The sequence below is a fragment of the Hyla sarda genome, chromosome 5, assembly GCF_029499605.1.
Source record: "Hyla sarda isolate aHylSar1 chromosome 5, aHylSar1.hap1, whole genome shotgun sequence".
In the NCBI taxonomy this organism is placed as follows: Eukaryota; Metazoa; Chordata; class Amphibia; order Anura; family Hylidae; genus Hyla; species Hyla sarda.
In genome coordinates, this window is record NC_079193.1 from 31,289,684 (window position 1) to 31,310,504 (window position 20,821).

Consider the following 20,821-nt stretch of genomic DNA (forward strand, 5'->3'; position numbering starts at 1 on the left):
CACTGCGTGCAGCTACCAGAGGTGGGTGCTGCATGCGAGATAGCGGGGGTCCCCAGCAGCGGGACCCCCACGATCAGACATCTTATCCCCTATGCTTTGGATAGGGGATAAGATGTCTTAGGGCCAGATTACCCTTTTAAAAACACTTTTTTGATACCAAAATACCCCTTTAAATGGGTTATCCGCCCAAAGACATCTTATCTCATATCCAAACGATAGGGATAAGATGTCTGATTGCGGGGGGCCCACCGCTGGGACCCCACGCGATCTACGTGCAGCTCCTGCATTCAATGCGGGGCTGTGTCTCCAGTCTCGGAAACCTCTTTATTTCCGGGACTGGAGACATGACGCAACACCACGCCCCCTCATGACGTCACACCACGCCCCCTCCATTCATGTCTATGGGAAGGGGCATGATGCTGAATGGAGTGGGCGTGGCGTTACGTCACGTCCCCAGTACCGTAAAACAAAGAGCTTTCTGAGACTGGAGACGCAGCCCGTATAGAATGCAGGTGCTGCTCTTTGGCCGAATAACCCCTTTAAATAGCTTGTCCCTCCATTAGACTTATTTTATACCCACAGGACTACTGTGATCTCAAGAATGAGATCCCGAACCTCCCGTCAGAATGGAGCATCGGTAACGTGCATACTGCAGCCCCATTTGTTATCTGAGGGGTCTGCTCTATTTCTTAGAGGATGATACACAAATCTTCTATTAGTTATAATTGTCTCTTATGTATAAGGAACCATTCTTACTACACAAGCCAATGAGACGACATTGTACAAATATTATATTGGAAATAAATACTACAAGCGGGTAAGAACACATTTGATGCCCATTCTTTTGCTGGACTCCCATCCGCATCGGATCTTCTGGATTCTCTTACTGAAGCAGGGTAACATTAATACGGCTTTACAGAGAAGGACGACCAAGGGAAGGAGGACCACCAGCATGAATGTGGGGGGAGTGTACCAAATAAGCTGCTTTATATCCACCCATTTATTCCAGGCAAACACCAGCGTATGTACCGTGCAGAAGAATAGCGCTATATGGCCCAGCTTACTCTGTGAAGAAAAGAACAGTAGAGCTAAAAAAGACTTGATAGAAATATACATTTATGGAGACATAAAATTGAAGATTGCATTCACATTAATTTTGTTTTTCTTTGCCGTGCCCTGTCAATGCTTCCTGGGACAAAAAGTATGCAAATTAGCTCCCCTCCAAAAGGAAGAGAACTGTGTCTCTAGCGCCACCTACTGTAGATAGCTTGCCTTTATGCCAGTGTCCTCCAAACTGTCCCTCTCCACCAAAACTAAAACTTCCAGCAAGCTTATGTATGCACACTCCTCAACATTGAAATTACAAATCCAGAAAGGACAAGCCATAAGGTTATCGAGAAAGTAGTAGGTGTCGCTAATGATCAAAGTTTTAAAGGGGTACTCCGGTGGAAAACATTTTTTTTTTTAAATCAACTGGTGCCAGAAAGTTAAACAGATTTGTAAATTACTTCTATTAAAAGATCTTTACCCTTCCAGTACTTTTTAGCAGCTGTATGCTACAGAGGAAATTCTTTTCTTTTTGAATTTTTTTTTCACTTGTCCACAGTGCTCTCTGCTGACACCTGATGCCCGTTCCAGGAACTGTCCAGAGCAGGAGAAAATCCCCATAGAAGACCTATGCTGCTCTGGACAGTTCCTGACATGGACAGAGGTGTCAGCAGAGAGCACTGACAGAGAGCAGAAAAAGAAAAGAATTTCTTCTGTAGCATACAGCTGCTAAAAAGTACTAGATGGGTAAAGATTTTTCATTAGAAGTAATTTACAAATCTGTTGAACTTTCTAGCATCAGTTCATTAAAAAATAAAAAATAAAGTTTTCCACCGGAGGACCCCTTTAAGGACCTAGCGTAAATCTCTATTGTGCAATGTGGGAGGGGCTTTAATGACATAAATTTGGGCACTGCATGGCTGTATTACATAGACATGGATTAGTGGCCCCATTTGTACAGTCTTGCACTGTCTGAGTGTATTTGAGAGATGTATAGTAATAACATTAATGATGGTGATATTATGTGGGCACTGTATGGTGATATTATTTCGGCATTTAATAGCAGCCCTATCTGAGTACCAAGTATAGTAATTATATTTGTTCAGGTTAAATTATTTGAGAACTGCATGGCTGTATTACTTAGACATGGAATAGCGGCTTCTTTTCTCTACTGTCATGCCCTGTCTGAGTGTATTTGAGAAATGTATAGTAATAATTATTAATTATGGTAATATTATGTGGGCACTGTATGGTGATATTATTTAGTCATGGAAAAGCGGCCTTATCTAAGAATTGCCTTGTATTGTCTGGGTGTATTTGAATATAGGATAGTAATAATATTTGGATATCATTTGGGCGCTGCATTGTGGTATAATTGTGCACTGCATGGTGGTATTTCAACAATGTATAGCAGCATTACTAATTTATCGCAATCACAGGAGAAAACACAGATCCGGCACAGTTCTGTCTACCTGACGGCTTAATCCCTCTTGGTATGTAACTTGGTGTAGCAGGTGTCTGCTCTCCTATGGGTGGTGCTACACGCTGAAAGTACAAGCGTAATCAATGTCCATAAAAGAGAAAATAGCGGAGCAACTCACCTGGTGATAGCGGAGTCAGTTCAAATAATGGACATCGCGGTCTGGCGAAGATGCAGCGGGAGGCGGAAGGTGTAACAGGGTGAAGTCAGGGGTCGGGCCACAGCCGTTTCACACCCTCTGGTGCTTCGTCAGGCCCCTGCGACCAAGGTCGCAGGGGCCTGATGAAGCACAAGAGGGTGCGAAACGGCTGTGGCCCGACCAAGGTCGCAGGGGCCTGATGAAGCACCAGGGGGTGCTATACAGCTGTGGCCCGACCAAGGTCGCAGGGGCCTGATGAAGCACCAGAGGGTGCTATACGGCTGTGGCCCGACCAAGGTCGCAGGGGCCTGATGAAGCACCAGGGGGTGCTATACGGCTGTGGCCCGACCAAGGTCGCAGGGGCCTGATGAAGCACCAGGGGGTGCTATACGGCTGTGGCCCGACCAAGGTCGCAGGGGCCTGACGAAGCACCAGAGGGTGCTATACGGCTGTGGCCCGACCAAGGTCGCAGGTGCTTGACGAAGCACCAGAGGGTGCTATACGGCTGTGGCCCGACCAAGGTCGCAGGGGCCGGAGGAAGCAACAGAGGGTGCTATACGGCTGTGGTCCGACCAAGGTCGCAGGGGCCTGACGAAGCACCAGAGGGTGCTATACGGCTGTGGCCTGACCAAGGTCGCAGGGGCCTGACGAAGCACCAGAGGGTGCTATACTGCTGTGGCCCGACCAAGGTCGCAGGGGCCTGACGAAGCACCAGAGGGTGCTATACGGCTGTGGCCCGACCAAGGTCGCAGGGGCCTGACGAAGCACCAGAGTGTGCTATATGGCTGTGGCCCGACCAAGGTCGCAGGGGCCTTAAGAAGCACCAGAGGGTGCTATACGGCTGTGGCCCGACCAAGGTCGCAGGGGCCTGACGAAGCACCAGAGGGTGCTATACGGCTGTGGCCTGACCAAGGTCACAGGGGCCTGATGAAGCACCAGAGGGTGCTATACGGCTGTGGCCCAACCAAGGTCGCAGGGACCTGACGAAGCACCAGAGGGTGCTATACGGCTGTGGCCTGACCAAGGTCGCAGGGGCCTGACGAAGCACCAGAGGGTGCTATGTGGCTGTTGCCCGACCAAGGTCGCAGGGGCCTGATGAAGCACCAGAGGGTGCTATACGGCTGTGGCCCGACCAAGGTCGCAGGGGCCTGACGAAGCACCAGAGGGTGCTATATGGCTGTGGCCCGACCAAGGTCGCAGGGGCCTGAGGAAGCACCAGAGGGTGCTATACGGCTGTGGCCTGACCAAGGTCACAGGGGCCTGATGAAGCACCAGAGGGTGCTATATGGCTGTGGCCCGACCAAGGTCGCAGGGACCTGACGAAGCACCAGAGGGTGCTATACGGCTGTGGCCCGACCAAGGTCGTAGGGGCCTGACGAAGCACCAGAGGGTGCGATAGGGCTGTGGCCCGACGCCTGACTTCCCCCCATTACACCTTCCGCCTCCCGCTGCATCTTCGCCTGACCGCGATGTCCATTATTTGAACTGACTCTGCTACCACCGGGTGAGTTGCTCCGCTATTTTCTCTTTTTTGGACATTGATTACTAATTTATCATTTGCATTTATGACGTAACCTTTGGGGTTTTGAGTGTGTACTATATCCTACACTTAAGAAGTCTAAGAAGGTGAAAAATAGCATAGATGGCTCTATCCTTTCAGGATGTATCTGTACCTGGCCCCCCCTCTGGGTACTTAGCTGGAGCAAAAACATAGAAATAAAACACACAAAAATATGTTTGCGGTGGCCTTGCTTCACATCCTAATAATTGTTTTTGGGATTTGTAGCGCACTTTGTACAGACTGTGCAGTTTGTAGGGATTAGGCTGGGGGCAGTGGAGTGTGAGGATAATGTTCCATCCCACTTTGAAGTTAATAACTGGAATTTACAAGGATCCAAGGCTTGAAAGTCTCTTTTCGGGAAATGTCTGTAATCATAGAACATCAAGAACAGTGTTTAATCTATTTCACAATTGTGTAAGAAGAAAAGTAACAGTTTATGTGGCTTCTCTTCTGCCACGCCTAATGGAAAGGTAAAGAAAGAAGAAATCAACAATAAATCCTTCCTTTATATTTATTAATGTGTTTGAATCCTCTTCTGGCTTTGGCTTAAAAATAATGTAATGAAATGCTGTGACAAAAACTGTGACAAATACTGCAGAGTTAAAGGGTTATTCCAGGAAAAAACTTTTTTTTATATATCAACTGGCACCAGAAAGTTAAACAGATTTGTAAAATACCTCTATTAAAAAAATCTTAATCCTTTCAATAATTATCAGCTGCTGAAGTTGAGTTGTTCTTTTCTGTCTGGCAACAGTGCTCTCTGCTGACATCTCTGTCTCGGGAACTGCACAGAGTAGAAGAGGTTTGCTATGGGGATTTGCTTCTAAACTGGGTGGTTCCCGAGACAGGTGTCATCAGAGAGCACTTAGACAGAAAAGAACAACTCAACTTCAGCAGCTCATAAGTACTGAAAGGATTAAGATTTTTTAATAGAAGTAATTTACAAATCTGTTTAACTTTCTGGAGCCAGTTGATATATAAAAAAAAGTTTTTTCCTGGATAACCCCTTTATTATCCAGGGTGTCACATCGAGTTTCACCTGTAGTTTTACCAGAGATACAGTATATGTTGGGCAACCTTTGTAAAAAATTTATTTTGGCATGTACTGTGGTGTGCTGGCTCAATTACTCAATGTCATGTGGTCAATGGTGAATATGCGGGTCGGTGGTTTTGGACGCACACGTACACCGGCATGTGGAAATGCGGCCTTAGCAGTTTAGAACTTTGTCTAGATGAAATACAACTGTAGCAAATTCTCAGCTCTGAGCAGGAATAGGTCTTTATAAGTTATATTCGATCTTTATTCAACCTTCTGTGAGCTCAATACATCAGCAGCACAAATCTACAATGTATCTGCCCGAACTTTAACACTTTCCCGACACTAGGTGTAAATTTATGGCATGCTTGCCTGTGCTTCACCATGCTGTACACATACACACAAGCTGTGCTCGCTTCATAGACAGTGACTAACAGCTGCTATCATCAGCCAACAATCCCAGTCAATGCCAGACAATTTACTCCTTAGTGATTAATAGCATTCATGGCACTTAAGAGCCTGAATGACAGGTCGGGCGCCTGATCAGCGACATCACAACATATTTGCTTGGTGTTAACCGGTTTCTCTGGCAGCTGGAAGCCTTTGTGCCTGCCACAGGGCAATCTACTAATAGATTGCGCAGGTCTACCTGATCATGGTGATCGTGGCACTAAAGAGCCTGAATGACCGGTCAGATGCCCAATCAGCACCTTTGCAATATACTTGCAGGGTGTCGTTTAATTTCTATGACAGCAGGAGGCCTTCACTAAGCCTTTGTGTCTGCTACAGGATGATTTACTAAAAGAGTCTGCCTCAGGGAGCCTCTACTAGCAGAGTGCAGATCTTAGTGATCATGGTGATCGTGGCACTTAAGAGCCTGAATTAGAGGTCCGATGCCTGACCAGCATCTTTGCAATGTATGTGCAAGGTGTTGATCAGTTTCTATGGCAGCAGGAGGCCTTCACTAGGCCTTCGTGTCTGTCACAGGACCTTAGTGATGATGGCACGCAAAGGACAAGTATCATGCAAAAAAAGTATCCCCTATACGAATTTTAGATTGTGGGGGTCCGAGCACTGGGGCCCCCCACGATCTTCTGTTTAGAGCCCCTGCTCTCCTTTACAGCGGCCCGTCACAACCCCCACCCGAAGCAGGGGCCACCACGCCCCCTCTATTTAGTTCTATGGGAGAGCCTAAGATTGCCGAATGGCTCTCCCATAGAGCTATATGGAGGGGGCGTGGCAGTCCCCGCTTCGGGCAGAGGTCGTGACATGCCGCTGTAAAGGAGAGCTGGGGCTCCAAACAGGAGATTGCGGGGGGCCCCATCGCTCTGACCTCCTGCAATTCAAAACTTATCCCCTATCCTTGGCATAAGGAATACATTCTTTTACATGATACTTGTCCTTTAAGACCCTAAATGACAGGTCGGATGCCCGATTAGCACCTCTGCAATATATTTGCAGGGTGTCAACCAGTTTTTATGGCTGCCGGAAGCCTTCACTAGGCCTCCGTGCCTCCTGCCACAGGGTGATCTACTAATAGAGTCTGGCTTGCAGAACTAAGTGATCAGTGCTATGCAAAAATAAAAAAAAAGCCCCCCTCCAATAAAAATTTAAATCACCCCCTATTCTAATTTTTTAATAAATATAAATGTGGTAGCCCTTGGGGGGTGTTGGTAATGGGGGTATTGTTTCGGTAAATGAGGGGTTAATGGTAACCCTATAGTTCGTGACGCCAGGCTGAGGGCTAGTATGCTGAGGTAATTCTCCGGCCTATCGCCGCCCTTCCCAGTAACGATAGGTGCATGTAATTAAATGACTGAAGATCCACAAAGTAGTTGAACTTTAACTTGAAGAACTTTACTTAGATGCTTGAGGTACATTCAATGAACAAATACAGTCTCAGGCAAACAGTCTCTATATATCTCAATGACTGACAATTGTTGCGGACCTTGATTGAAATTAAAGTCTCTGAATTTAGGGTAATTATTGCAGATCCGTCCGGATTTAGGGGATAGATAAGGTCCGGTAATCCTGCAGAGTGCTTAGGGATTGATACACTCGCGATCCTGAATATATCAGCCGTTGCCGCAAGGCTCAGGCCTAACTCACTGCGATAGACAGCTGCGCAGATCCTGCTCGTTTGACAGCCCGGGAACAAGAGAGAGAACAATGGTCGCCGCTCCCTTATATGGGCAGGGGTGGGGTGAATCTGATTGGTCCGAACATCCGTCATTCACTGTTACACAGTGTGATGGGTAGCACATGTCAGAGGGAACTCCAAAGGTCCTTAAGCAGAAATACCATAGAGCTCACCTGACCACGTGACCCGCAGGTCCTGCTACGCTATAGACAGGTAATTAACTATTTATAGACATTGATATCATATTTACATGCTTCCTAAATAAACTATTAGCGCAATAACTATCTGGATGAGAAGTGACCAGGGGTGAACTAGACAATGGGGACCCCGACGTCCTAGGGACTCTGGCTAAGGGGACCCACACACGCAGGTACCGGATAGGATACGGTACCGGGACACCACATAAATAAATAAATAAACCTATTTGGTATTACCACATGTGGATTTGTCTTGACTATTAAAATCTAACACCTGTACGGTGAGCGGCGAGGGTAAAAAAAAACAAACAAAAAAAAAACAAACAAAAAAAAAACAAACAAAAAAAAAACATTTGCTGATTTTTGCTAACATCACAAGAAGTCCCATCTAAACCAAGATGGCACCATTAAAACCTACAGATAAAGACACCAAAAATTTCTCTCATACAGCCTGATAGGCAGAACATTTTAAAAGTTATAGGGGTCAGAATAGGGCAATTTTAAATGGGCACTGTCAGAATTAAAAACTTTTTATATCTTGTACATCTTAGCAGAACATTAACCTTTCTAATATACTTAATAAGAAAATGTTATAGAAATCATGGCTTATAAAAAAAGACCACTAGGGGCCCCTATACCATCCAGAACATAATCCTATCTGGCTGCAGCATCATCTTTGTCCCAACTGATGCACAGGCTAAGAAAGCCCAGTAAGTGAGGGACTAGCACTCCTCTGTGCTCACTCCTGTCCTATCAGACTGCAGCATGAAAACAGAGAGTAGGGGGGTTACAGAGCAGCCTGCAGTGTTTGGATGGAGAGACCCAGCACAGCACAGCAGACTCAGGGAGGAAGTGAATGCATGGTGAGGGCGGGGTCAGTGCTTGCCTTGGACATGCCACTTCCTGAGCAGTGGATGTCAGAATAAGTGAGCAACAGAACAGAGGGATTTGTGAGGCAAATACAGAGCTAGACACATAAAAAAGACATGTTAAGCGTCTGCATGACCTAGTGATATGACAGGTACGCTTTAAGCATACTTACTTTGTTAAAAAAAATCCTATTTTTTTGGGTTGTGCCGCACATTTTATGGTAAAGTGAGGTCTCTTAAAAGTCAAGGAGGAAAAAACGAAAACGCAAAATTGATGAACGTTCTCTATAACTGTGTTTCCCAACCAGGGTGCTTTGGCTATCCAGGCATGCTGGGAGTTGTCGTTTTGCAACAGCTGGAGGCACCCTGGTTGGGAAACACTGCTCTATAAGCGAAGGCATGGCGTCTCATGTCACAATTTATATTAAAGTTTATTATTGTAATTTCTAAACTATTATTACATTACATGACATGATCTAATGGAGAGATCTTTCCTCCCAGGCGGGCTGTGTTTGGAGCAGATTTAATTCCAGTCCCTGCTGAGTCACCGGATTAGAGACTTGTCCAGCGCCCGTCAGATGGGATTTTCAGCAGCTTTACAACTTTTTGGCGCTGCTTGTATAAAACCGTCTGGCTTTGTGGGTGTAAATACAATTCAGTGACATGGGCTCCCCTGACAGCTGACATTGCTGTTCTGTAGCTGGAACATCCACAGCTGTGCAGTCCGCCGGCAAACTGGGTTACATTTATTTTTCGATTTTTTTTTTAAATCCCTTTCTTCATTTTTTTATTTAAAGTTTTTAGCAGGAAAACAAAGTAGATAGACTATGAAAGAAAGGCACAATAGGGAATGAACACAGAGGCAGGACAAGGAAAGAACAGCGATATAAACAAGGGGGAGGGAATAGGGATCGGACAGATAAGCAATAGGGAACAGGCAGGTAGAAAGGACAGAGATGGATAGCACTGTGAGAGAGGAGGGAAAAGACAGAATCTTTGAGGAGAAGAGACAAGACAGGGATAAAGAAGACATAGGACATGGATGGAGAAGAGATAGGACAAAGATGGAAACAAGACAGAACGTGGTGGCAGAAAAGAGAGGGAGAGGACAGGGATGGAAAAGAAACAGGACAGGGTGGGAGAAGAGACAGGATAGGGAGAAGAAATAGTACATGAAGAGAGAAGAGACAGTACCGAGATGGAGAAGAAACAAGAAAGGAAGGGAGAGACACACAACTTTAGGAGAAGAGATAGGACAGGATTGGAGAAGATATAGAATAGGGTGGGGGAAGAGAATGGGCACAAAAGGAGAAGAGACAGGATAGGATGGGTGAAGAGACAGGACATGGTGGGAAAAGAGACAAAACAGGACATGAAGAGAGAAAGGACAACAAGGAAGAGATAGTATATGGTGGGAGAAGAGGCATTACAGGGAAGGAGAAGCAATGCCATGGAAAGAAAAGAGACAGGATATGGTGGGAGAAGAAACAGCAGGGACAAAAAAAGAGACAGGCCATGGCTAGAAAAGACACAGGAGATGGAGGGAGAAAGATGGTGGGAGAAGAGACAGGAAATGGAGAGAATAGAGTCAGGACATGGAGAGAGAAGAGACAGGGAATCGAGAGAATTGAGGCAGGACATGGAGAGAGAAGAGGTAGGGCATAGAGAGAGAAGAGGCAGGGCATGGAGAGAGTAGAGACGGGGTATGAAGAGAGTAGAGATGGGACATGGAGAAAGAAGAGATAGCAAGAGAAGACACAGGGCATGGAGAGAGAAGAGACAGGGCATAGAGAAAGAAGAGACAGGGCATGGAAAGAGAAGAGACGACATGGAAAGAGAAGGGACGGCATGGCAAGAAAAGAGACAGGGCATGGAGAGAGCAGAGATGGGGCATAGAGAGAGTAGAGACGGGGCGTGAAGAGAGAAGAGGCAGGTCATGGATAGAGAAGAGATGGCATGGCAGGGGAAGAGACAAATATATGAATGAGGAGCTACTCACTGAATTCCGTCTGCAATTCCAGTGCTTGCAGGGAGCTGTGGTACCAAGTAAGGCACAGATACCAGTCTGAGACCTGTTGAAACGCATTGTCTACCTGTTTATTTTAACTATCTTCTGAAATAAACCTATTGGTTTTTACTATGGCTGGTATCCGTTCCTTACTTGGTACCACAGCTCCCCGCAAGCGCAGTAATTGCAGACGGAATTCAGCGAGTAGCTCTTCTCTCACACATCTGACTCCAATAACCACAACGCCATCTCTGATGGCCGGAAACGGATGCAAGGCTGCCGTGGGGATATCTTTGAGTTTTAACTCATATATGTGATCAACACTGATAGGTGAGAGCAATATATAACTATTTCCTCTATAGGTGAAACTGATTCTAAACAGATCATCTTTTCACAATTTTGGATTTAACGGCACTTAGATAGCATCTGTCTTGTCTCTACTTTCTCTCTGCATATTATTAGGAGAAGAGACAAGGCATGGAGAGAGAAGAGGCAGGGCATGGAGAGAGAAGAGACAGGCCATGGAGAGAGAAAAGACGGCATGGAGAGAGAAGAGACTGGGCATGGAGAGAGAAGAGATGGCATGGCAAGAGAAGAGACAGGGCATGGAGAGAGAGAAGAGGCAGGACATGAAGAGAGAAGAGACAGGGCATGGGAAAAGAAGAGACAGTGCATGGGGAGAGAAGAGCCAGGATATGGAGAGAGAAGAGATAGCATGGCAGGAGAAGAGACAAGGCATGGAGTGAGAAGAGGCAGGACATGGAGAGAGAAGAGACAAGGCATGGAGATAGGAGAGACAGGGCATGGAGAGAGAAGAAACGGCATGGCAAGAGAAGAGGTGAGGCATGGAGAGAGTAGAGATGTGGCATGGAGAGTGTAGAGATGGGGCATGAAGAGAGAAGAGGCAGGGCATGGAGAGAGAAGAGATGGCATGGCAGAAGAGACAAGGCATAGAGAGAGAGAGAGAGGCAGGACGTGGAGAGAGAAGAGAAAAGGCATGGAGAGAGGAGAGATAGGGCATGGAGAGAGAAGAGACGGCATGGCAAGAGAATAGACAGGGCAAGGAGATAGAAGAGGAAGGGCATGGAGAGAGAGAAGAGGCAGGGCATGGAGAGAGAGAAGAGGCAGGGCATGGAGAGAGAGAAGAGGCAGGGCATGGAGAGAGAGAAGAGGCAGGTCATGGAGAGAGAGAGAAGAGGCAGGGCATGGAGAGAGAAGAGGCAGGGCATGAAGAGAGAATAGACAGGGCATGAACAGAGAAGATACAGGGCATGGAGAGAGAAGAGACAAGGCATGGAGAGAGAAGAGACAGGGCATGAAGAGAGAAGAGATGGCATGGCAAAAGAAGAGACAGGGCATGGAGAAAGAAGAAGTAGGGCATGGAGAGAGAAGAGGCAGTGAATGGAGAGAGTAGAGACAGGGCATGGAGAGAGTAGAGACGGGGCATGAAGAGGGAAGAGGCAAGGCACGGAGAGAGAAGAGATGGCATGGCAAGAGAAGAGACAGGGAAAGGAGAGAGGAGAGGCAGAGCATGGAGATAGAGAAGAGGCAGGATATGGAGAGAGAAGAGACAGGGCATGGAGAAAAAAGAGTGATAACATTGTATTGTGTGTTTCGAGCCTTGGAAACCCCTCAAGTGAACTAAGCAGTGGGGTTATTCTCATAATGAAAAGTTATGCTAATTAAAAAAAAAACTTTAAATAATAAAGGATCACAAAAAATACCTGTATGAAGTTATACTCTCGCCATGACAAGGAGTTTCCAACAGCAGGGATTGATGCCACAGCCAATACAGCTAATATAGCCAGAGCTATAATACCCAGACACACGTAAATCTCCATTCTCCATACGTCATGCTCAATCCAGCTGCTTTCTTTTTGTTGCTGAACCTGAAAAAAATAACCAATATAATATTAATATCTTTAGGGGTTGTCATGTCTGGACTTGATTTAAGTATCTGGTTGCCCCTATCACTGAAATCACTAGGTAGCAAATACCTGCTCATATGCCCAGTTCAGAAGTCTATATCTGTAGGACCTTCTCATAGGGTAGGACAGGCTGTAGATGGCATGCATTCCTGCAAAGAAGAAACCCAACAGTCCAAACTGCTTTCGTCTAAGCATCCAGGTGTCCAACCATTGGGGAAACCTTCGGTACTTCGTGCCCCGGTGAAGTTGGAGAATTGTGGCTAATATTCCAGGCAAGTATGCCAAAGTCAGTAGTGTGATGGCCACATCTGGCAACACTTTGTTAATCACCAGAATTGGAATTCTGTAGAACTCATTTCTGTTATGTACAAGAAACGGATGCAGAACTTCTCGGAGGAATGTGTATATAAAAAAGAGCACAGACAGAGACAATGATACTTTTGCTGGTAGTTGCCATTTGGGAAACAGTTCCATTTTCCTGTGGATGATGCTGACGGAGTCCCAGTCATAGGCATCATAAGGATCTGTTCTTTCAAGGTTGTCAGGATCACAGTTGTCATTGCTCAGCTGTAAGTCCATATTCTATAAAGAACACAAGGGGGAAATCTAGTGAAATTCAACTATAAGACATAACAGAAAATACATATTCAAATTCATGTTCAGCTTTTAACACTGTTATTTTTCATGTCCATATTCTGAACTATTATCCTTATACATGCTATAGCCTGCAGTTACCACAAGGGGAGCTCCTGCGATTACTGCATTCTGTTTATCCCCTTCCCATTGCAGCCATTTTTGGCAACAGCCTCTTCATTATAAGAGCTACAACTTATTTTCAAATTAATTTTTGTAGGAAAGGTGTGACTTTTAACAGTATGTTTCATTTAACTATATAATAGTTATATTGTGAAACATAAAAAACATTTGTGGGATGAAATGTAAGAAGAAAAAAGTTTTTTTAGTGTTTTACTCCTTTTTTTTTTTAATTATTTTTTAATAATATATTTTAATAGTTTATATATTTTCAAATAAGGTTACATTTTTTTGTAGTTAAGATTTTTTTTTATTTGAAACATTAGGAAAAAACATTGGGGATTTCTTGTTGTATATATTTTATTTTCACTTTTTTTTTTTTTTTAAATACACTTTTAGTCCCCATTTGGGCTTTTAATATGCAATCGCTTAAAGGAGTAAGGATAGGGGATACGTTTCAGATTGCGGGGGGTTTGACCACTGGGCCCCACCGTACGGGGCCCTCCGCTCTTTGCTGAAATAGCGCGTTTTGACCACCACATGACGTGGCGGCCGACATGCCCCCTCAACACATTTCTATGGCAGAAGTAGAGACTGCCGAATGCAGTACTCCGGCTCTGCCATAGAGATGTATTGAGGGGGCATGTCAGCTGCTGCATCATGCGGTGGTCAGACACGCCCCCTTGCCACTGGCTCTGTATGGGAGATCACGGGGGGGCCCCAGATCTAAAACTTATCACCTATCCTTAGGATAGGGGATATGTTTTCTCATCCCAGAGTACTCCTTTAATGTAGCTTTTGTGTACTGTAATTTAAGCCAAATGGCATCCTGGGGATGTAAACCATCCTTGGAGAAAGAAAGAGTGAAACACTGCGCACTCCCTACTTCTGGCATATGAGATGTTGCTAGCACAAGAATCAGAAGCTGTAGTCAGGATTTATAGGGGTATGTATAGCTGGCAGAGTGTTATGTGGGCAGGAGGAGATATAGGAACATATGTGGCTGGAATATGTTTATGGGGAGTTGTGTGGATTGTGCTTTGGAGGCTTTGTTGTATCTCACTCCTTATTAGAAAAGTCTATGGCTTACTATTTTATTTGGATACTTTGAAGCTACTCAAAAAGTGGCATATCAAATATTTAGCTTGCCTCTCTATGTGCCAAACAGATCCATTGTGAATGTCCTTGTTACAGGTTTTTTTTTTTTTTTCCATCGTAAGGGTTAATTTTCAGTTTACTTATAATGTATCACCTTTTCACAGGACACGTGATAAGTGGTCCCAGGAGAGGAACATGGAGCAGGGCTATGGTCACTGGGTAGGAACATAGAGCAACATAGTTAGGTGCAACTAGAAGACTAGACCAGGAATAGTACCACAAGTACCAGGAGTAGTATCAAAGGGTCTAGCTGGGAACATATGGGAAGATTTATCAAAACCTGCCTAGAGAAAGAGTGGTGCAGTTTCCTGTGGAAACCAATCAGATGGCTTCTTTCATTTTTAAAAAGGCCTCTTAGATATGAAAGAAGCGATCAACTTTTCAATTACACAAGTTTTAATACATTTCCCCCATAGTTAGGAGAAGTCTGGAATCAGGACAAGGAAAAGTACCATACGTCACATACATAATATCCAGAATGTGATTAGGAATTGCCGTTCCTGGCATAATACTCAAGGGCCAAGACAGGAGCATAATCAGGAACCAAGGTCAAAGTCAGAACCAGGAAAACAAGACAAGGAAGAAGGAACCAGAAACAGGAACCAGGGAAAATAAATCAGGAACAAGGAACATGGAGCCAGGCACAAGAAAGCTTGAGGCACAAGGACAGAACCAGATGAGGAACTGCATTATAAACTGTACGCTGACACTCAGACAATGGAGGACAGTCCAACTTGGGCTTAAAGGGGTACTCCCTTGGAAATTTTTTTCTTTTAAATCAACTGGTGCCAGAAAGTTAAACAGATTTGTAAATCACTTCTATTAAAAAATCTTAATCCTTCCAGTACTTTTTAGTGGCTGTGTACTAAAGAGAAATCCAAAAAAGAAATGCATTTCCTCTGAATGCACAGTGAACCACAGTGCTCTCTGCTGACCTCTGCTGTCCATTTTAGGAACTGTCCAGAGCAGCATATGTTTGCTATGGGGATTTTCCTCTGCTCTGGACAGTTCCTAAAATGGACAGCAGAGGTCAGCAGAGAGCACTGTGGTCATGACATCAGAGGATATGCATTTCTCTTTTGGATTTCTCTTTAGTATGCAGCTTCTAAAAAGTACTGGAAGGATTAAGATTTTTTTAATTTCTTAATTTTTAAATTTACAAATCTGTTAAACTTTCTGGCACCAGTTGATTTAAAAAAAATAATAAAAAGTTTTCCACAGGAGTACCCCTTTAAATTGCACAGATCAAAAACAGAACAGAAGGAAGAACCATGCTTCATGGCACCAGATCCCAGAACCAGGTAGAGTAAACAATGTTTTACGCAGGAATAGGGTGTGGTAATACAATAGAAAAACCCTGTGCTATGTTGCCACTAAGACAATGATCTACAGCAGTGATCTCCAACCTGCGGACCTCCAGATGTTGCAGAACTACAAGTCCCAGCATGCCCGGACAGCCAAAGGCTGTCCGGGCATACTGGGAGTTGTAGTTTTGCAACATCTGGAGGTCCGCAGGTTGGAGACCACTGATCTACAGGATAGAGGAGGCTGGTGCTCCAGTAGGGAGTACAATACTGATGGCAGTGTTTGCTATATCCCTTTTGGGGAAGTAATGTTGCACTGATTCTTGTTTCTGAACATTGAAGTGTTTAAGATTTTCCTATTCCGTGGCCTGTGTAACAATGCATAGCATAAAAAGTCCACATTTTTTTTTTTTGCTTACATCAACCAAAGATAATTTTTCATGAACCAGACAGTGCCCATACTGGGTAGTTGTTATAGAATAACCATTACATGTAATGATATCTAGAAACTGTCAGGATTCATTTACGTCATTTTGGCTTTGAGACATTAATGGTTGTAACGTCAGTGCTCTGGCCAGACACGCTGGCGGTGAGCGCTCTCCTCTGATGTCCCCGCTGCCGGCGGGGCTGGGATTCGCATGGCGGTACGCGCCCGCATGCGAATTCCAACCCGTCACTCACCTCCCTGGTCTTCCATGTTCTCAGTCCCGGCGCGCATGCCCCCCGCCTCCTAGGGCGCGCACCGGAGCTCTGTGACTTAAAGGGCCAGTATGCCCTAATTAGTGTTTTCACCTGTTCCTTCCCTATAAGTGTGTGCACCTCCCCCTGCCCTGTTCTGGATATTTGTTGCCTTTGTGCCTGAGAGAAAACTACTGTGTTCCTGTGTCCCTGGTTATCCGTGTACCTGGTCCTTGTTCTGTGACCTGACCATGCTACTGTGCCGCCAGCCCTGACCTTCAGCTGTCCTGACCACGTCTTGTCTTTATTCTCTGTACCACGCTTCATCCCAGCTATCTGTGTGGACAAGAAGTGCCAGGGGTAGCGACCTGGGTGCCGCCTGCCGCAGCAAGACCACCCTGCTTTGCAGCGGGCTCTGGTGAAAACCAGCGGCACCTTAGACTCCGCTCCCTGGCACGGCTCACATCATCATCCACACAGGCCCAGAGGATCCACCACCTGCTGTGACCCTTACAATGGTAATTGTAAAGTCTGTTTGATGAACTCATGTGACTCATAATCATAGTTAGTTGGAATGAATTACATTGTTACTTACAATTTTAATGCCCCTAATTGATTTTAATAGAAAAAATAGGAATTATCTATGAAACGTGTAAATGATGTGATTTTTGTTCTATTGCTTATTATTAGTAGTACAAGTGGGGATTTCCATGGTGCAATTCGTAGGAACTGTCCAGACATGGGTGTGTATCCAGTGGTGATTCCATTTCCTCTAATAGAGCTTTTTGTTTCATGAAAAAATCTATATAATCAGAAAAACAGCTGTTAAAAAAGCCCCTCTGATTCAGATGTTCATTGGCAAACTTCACATGGGCCAGAACGTGTGATTTCTTCAGCAGAGGAACCTAGGGCGCTGTAGGATTTCAGTCCTTCACCACATAGTGTGTTACCAATTGTGTGAATCTAATGGATTGCCTCTGTGGACAGGGGTCTTTTATACAGGTAACAAGTTGAGATCAGGAGCACTCCCTTTAGGAAAGTGCTCTTAAAGGGGTACTCCATTGCTAGACATCTTAGGGGATAAGATCTCTGATAATGGAGGTCTGGTCGCTGGAATCCCCCCCGTCGTGATCTCTGTGCAGACACCCAGCGTTCTGAACATTATGTACCTTTTTAACTCAGTTTGTTACCTATTACCACCGACACAAAGAAGGGATACAAATAATGTAAACCAAATAGTTGGGTCCTGTGGTGTTTAAACAACTAAATTACATATCCTATCAACCTTAAAAGGGTACTCTGCTGCTCAGCGTTTGGAACAAACTGTTCTGAACGCTGGAGCTGGCGCCAGGAGCTCGTGACGACAAAGCCCTGCCCCCTCATGACGTCACACCCTGCCCCCTCAATGCAAGTCTATGGGAGGGGGCATGACGACTGTTTGTTTGGAACAGTTTGTTCCAAACGCTGAGCAGTGGAGTACCCCTTTAAAGACCACTTTATACAGATATCAAACTGAATTACATATCCTATCAACCTTAAAGACCACTCAAAAACAGGACCATGGTTTAAAATGTATATTCTTTATTATGGAAATAATTCAAAAGCATGTTAAAAAGCAAAAAGGCTTAGACATAGAAAAGATGGGAACCAGGGAAGGGAGGGGTACAAATCCAAACACAGAAATAGCTATGTGGCAGTAATAGTAAGTAATAGTCAGCTACCAAAATATCAGTAATAGTCCAATATAGCAATGTGTACCAAGATCAAATAATGGTATATAAATATTGCAAAAGTACAAAGAGTGCACAGTGGGCAGTGAGTACATATGTATAAGTACAAAGAGCAAGGGGATGATACCCTGAATGAATAGAAAACAAGTAAAGGTATCCGGGAACCAAGAGAAACAGTCAAAGACCAAATGAGAACAGGTATATAGAGACCCCCCTGTTCCCCAGTAACCCACTACACTTCTGACACATTTCACCCAGGGGGCTTTGTCCAGTAGTGACAAAGCCCCCTGGGCGAAATGTGTCAGGGGTGTGGTGGGTTACTGGGGAACAGGGGGGTCTCTATATACCTGTTCTCATTTGGTCTTGGACTGTTTCTCTTGGTTCCCGGATACCTTTACTTGTTTTCTATTCATTCAGGGTATCATCCCCTTGCTCTTTGTACTTATACATATGTACTCACTGCCCACTGTGCACTCTTTGTACTTTTGCAATATTTATATACCATTATTTGATCTTGGCACACATTGCTATATTGGACTTTTACTGATATTCTGGTAGCTGGCCATTACTTACTATTATTGCTACATAGCTATTTCTGTGTTTGGATTTGTACCCCTCCCTTCCCCAGTTTCCATCTTTTTCTATGTCTAAGCCTTTTGCTTTTTAACATGTTTTTGAATTATTTCCATAATAAAGAATGTACATTTTAAAGGGGTACTCCGGTGAAAACTTTTTTTTTTTTTTAAATCAACTGGTGCCAGAAAGTTAAACAGATTTGTAAATTACTTCTATTAAAAAATAGTTAATCCTTAAGTAATCCTAAGAATTAATCCTTAATCCTTCCTGTACTTATTAGCTTCTGAATACTACAGCGGAAATTCTTCTCTTTTTGAAACACAGAGCTCTCTGCTGACATCACGAGCACAGTGCTCTCTCCTGACATCTCTGTCCATTTTATGAACTGTCCAGAACAGCATATGCTGGCTATGGGGATTTCCTTTTACCCTGGACAGTTCCTAAAATGGACAGAGATGTCAGCAGAGAGTACTGTGCTCATGATGTCAGCAGAGAGTACTGTGCTCATGATGTCAGCAGACAGCTCTGTGTTTCAAACGGAAAAGAATTTCCACTGTAGTATTCAGCAGCTAATAAGTACAGGAAGGATTAAGATTTTTTTTTATAGAAGTAATTTACAAATCTGTTTAACTTTCTGGCACCAGTTGATTTAAAAAAACAAACAAACAAAAAAAAAAAAAAGGTTTTCACCGGAGTACCCCTTTAGTACATGGTCCTGTTTTTGAGTGGTCTTTAAGGTTGATAGGATATGTAATTCAGTTTGTTACCTGTATAAAAGACACATGGGAGCCAGAAACCTTCCTGATTGATAGGGGATCAAATGCTTAGTAAAAGGCAAATCAATTCCTAATTTACGTGAAATGCATTTTTCTGTATTTTTGTTGTTATTCTGTCTCTCACTGTTAAAAAAAAAAAAAAAAAAAAAAAAAAAAAAGGACCATTAAAATGATAGCCTGACCATTTCTTTGCCAGTGAGTAAATGTACAAAATCAGTAGGGGAGCAAACGTTTTTTTCTTTACTGTACAGTGGCGTACATAGAATGGAGGGGACCCCATAGCAATGATCAAGATGGCCCCCCATATAATGATGCCAGATCCCGATAAAGAAGGGCCACCTGAAATGCTTGCTACTTTAGTAGTTGTACCCTAAATTACAGAAGGACCACTGTGAAGTTTTCCAATTCCATGTGGTTCCCTATTGATCAGCAGAGGGTGTATCAGCATTACCGTATACAAGTGATACTGTATTATGTGTGGTGGGATATTGGACCATCCTCTGGTAAAAACTAAACTATTAAGTTATCTAAAAATTAAGGTACCTAAAAATTAAAGGGGGACTCCGGTGGAAAACTTTTTTTTTAATCAACTGGTGCCTGAAAGTTAAACAGGTTTGTAAATTACTTCTATTAAAAAAATCCAAATCCTTCCAGTACTTATTAGCTGCTGAATACTACAGAGGAAATTATTTTCTTTTTGGAACACAGAGCTCTCTGCTGAATCACAAGCACAGTGCTCTCTGCTGACATCTCTGTCCATTTTAGGAACTGTCCAGAACAGCATATGTTTGCTATGGTGATCTTCTCCTTCTCTGGGCAGTTCTTAAAATGGACAGAGATGTCAGCAGAGAGCACTGTGCTCGTGATGTCAGCAGAGAGCTCTGTGTAAGAACTGGAAGGATTAAGATTTTTTAATAGAAGCGATTTACAAATCTGTTTAACTTTCTGCCACCAGTTGTTTTAAAAAAAAAAAAAAAAAAACAGGGGTACTCCGGATGGAAACTTTTTTTTTTAAATAAACTGGTGCCAGAAAGTTATACAGATTTGTAAATGACTTCTATTTAAAAATCTTAATCCTTCCCGTACTTATCAGCTGCTGTATGCTCCAGAGGAAGTTGTCTTATTCTTTCCAGTCTGACCACAGTGCTCTCTGCTGCCACCTGTGTCCATGTCAGGAACTGTCCAGAGGTTTGCTATAGGGATTTACTCCTGCTCTGGACAGTTCCTGACATGGACAGAGGTGTCACTGTGGTCAGACTGGAAATAACTACACAACTTTCTGCGTAGTATACAGCAGCAGATAAGTACCGGAAGGATTAAGATTTTTATATAGAAGTTTGCAATTTTGCAAATTTGCAATTTGCAAATCTATGTAACTTTCTGGCACAAGTTGCTTCCAATTTCCCCCCCCCCCTCCAGAGTACCCCTTTAACATAAGTTG

The 20,821-nt window shown here is 44.1% G+C and overlaps 1 protein-coding gene across 10 annotated transcripts in view; it reads right to left on the reverse strand.

Moving 5' to 3' along the window:
• Nucleotides 1–457: 457 nt before the first annotated feature.
• STEAP1 (STEAP family member 1) overlaps nt 458–20,821 on the reverse strand; it is a 265,974-nt gene continuing 245,610 nt past the window's right edge. For 9 of the 10 annotated variants that reach the window (XM_056519157.1, XM_056519161.1, XM_056519160.1 and 6 more), the window contains 3 exons: nt 12,475–12,987; nt 12,202–12,366; nt 458–1,065 (listed from right to left, as the gene is read on the reverse strand). In XM_056519157.1, the coding sequence (XP_056375132.1) occupies nt 808–1,065; nt 12,202–12,366; nt 12,475–12,987 (936 nt within the window). In that variant the 3' untranslated portion in view covers nt 458–807. Of the gene's footprint in view, nt 1,089–12,201; nt 12,367–12,474; nt 12,988–20,821 lie in introns of all 10 variants that reach the window. The other variant, XM_056519156.1, reaches the window with a different exon arrangement.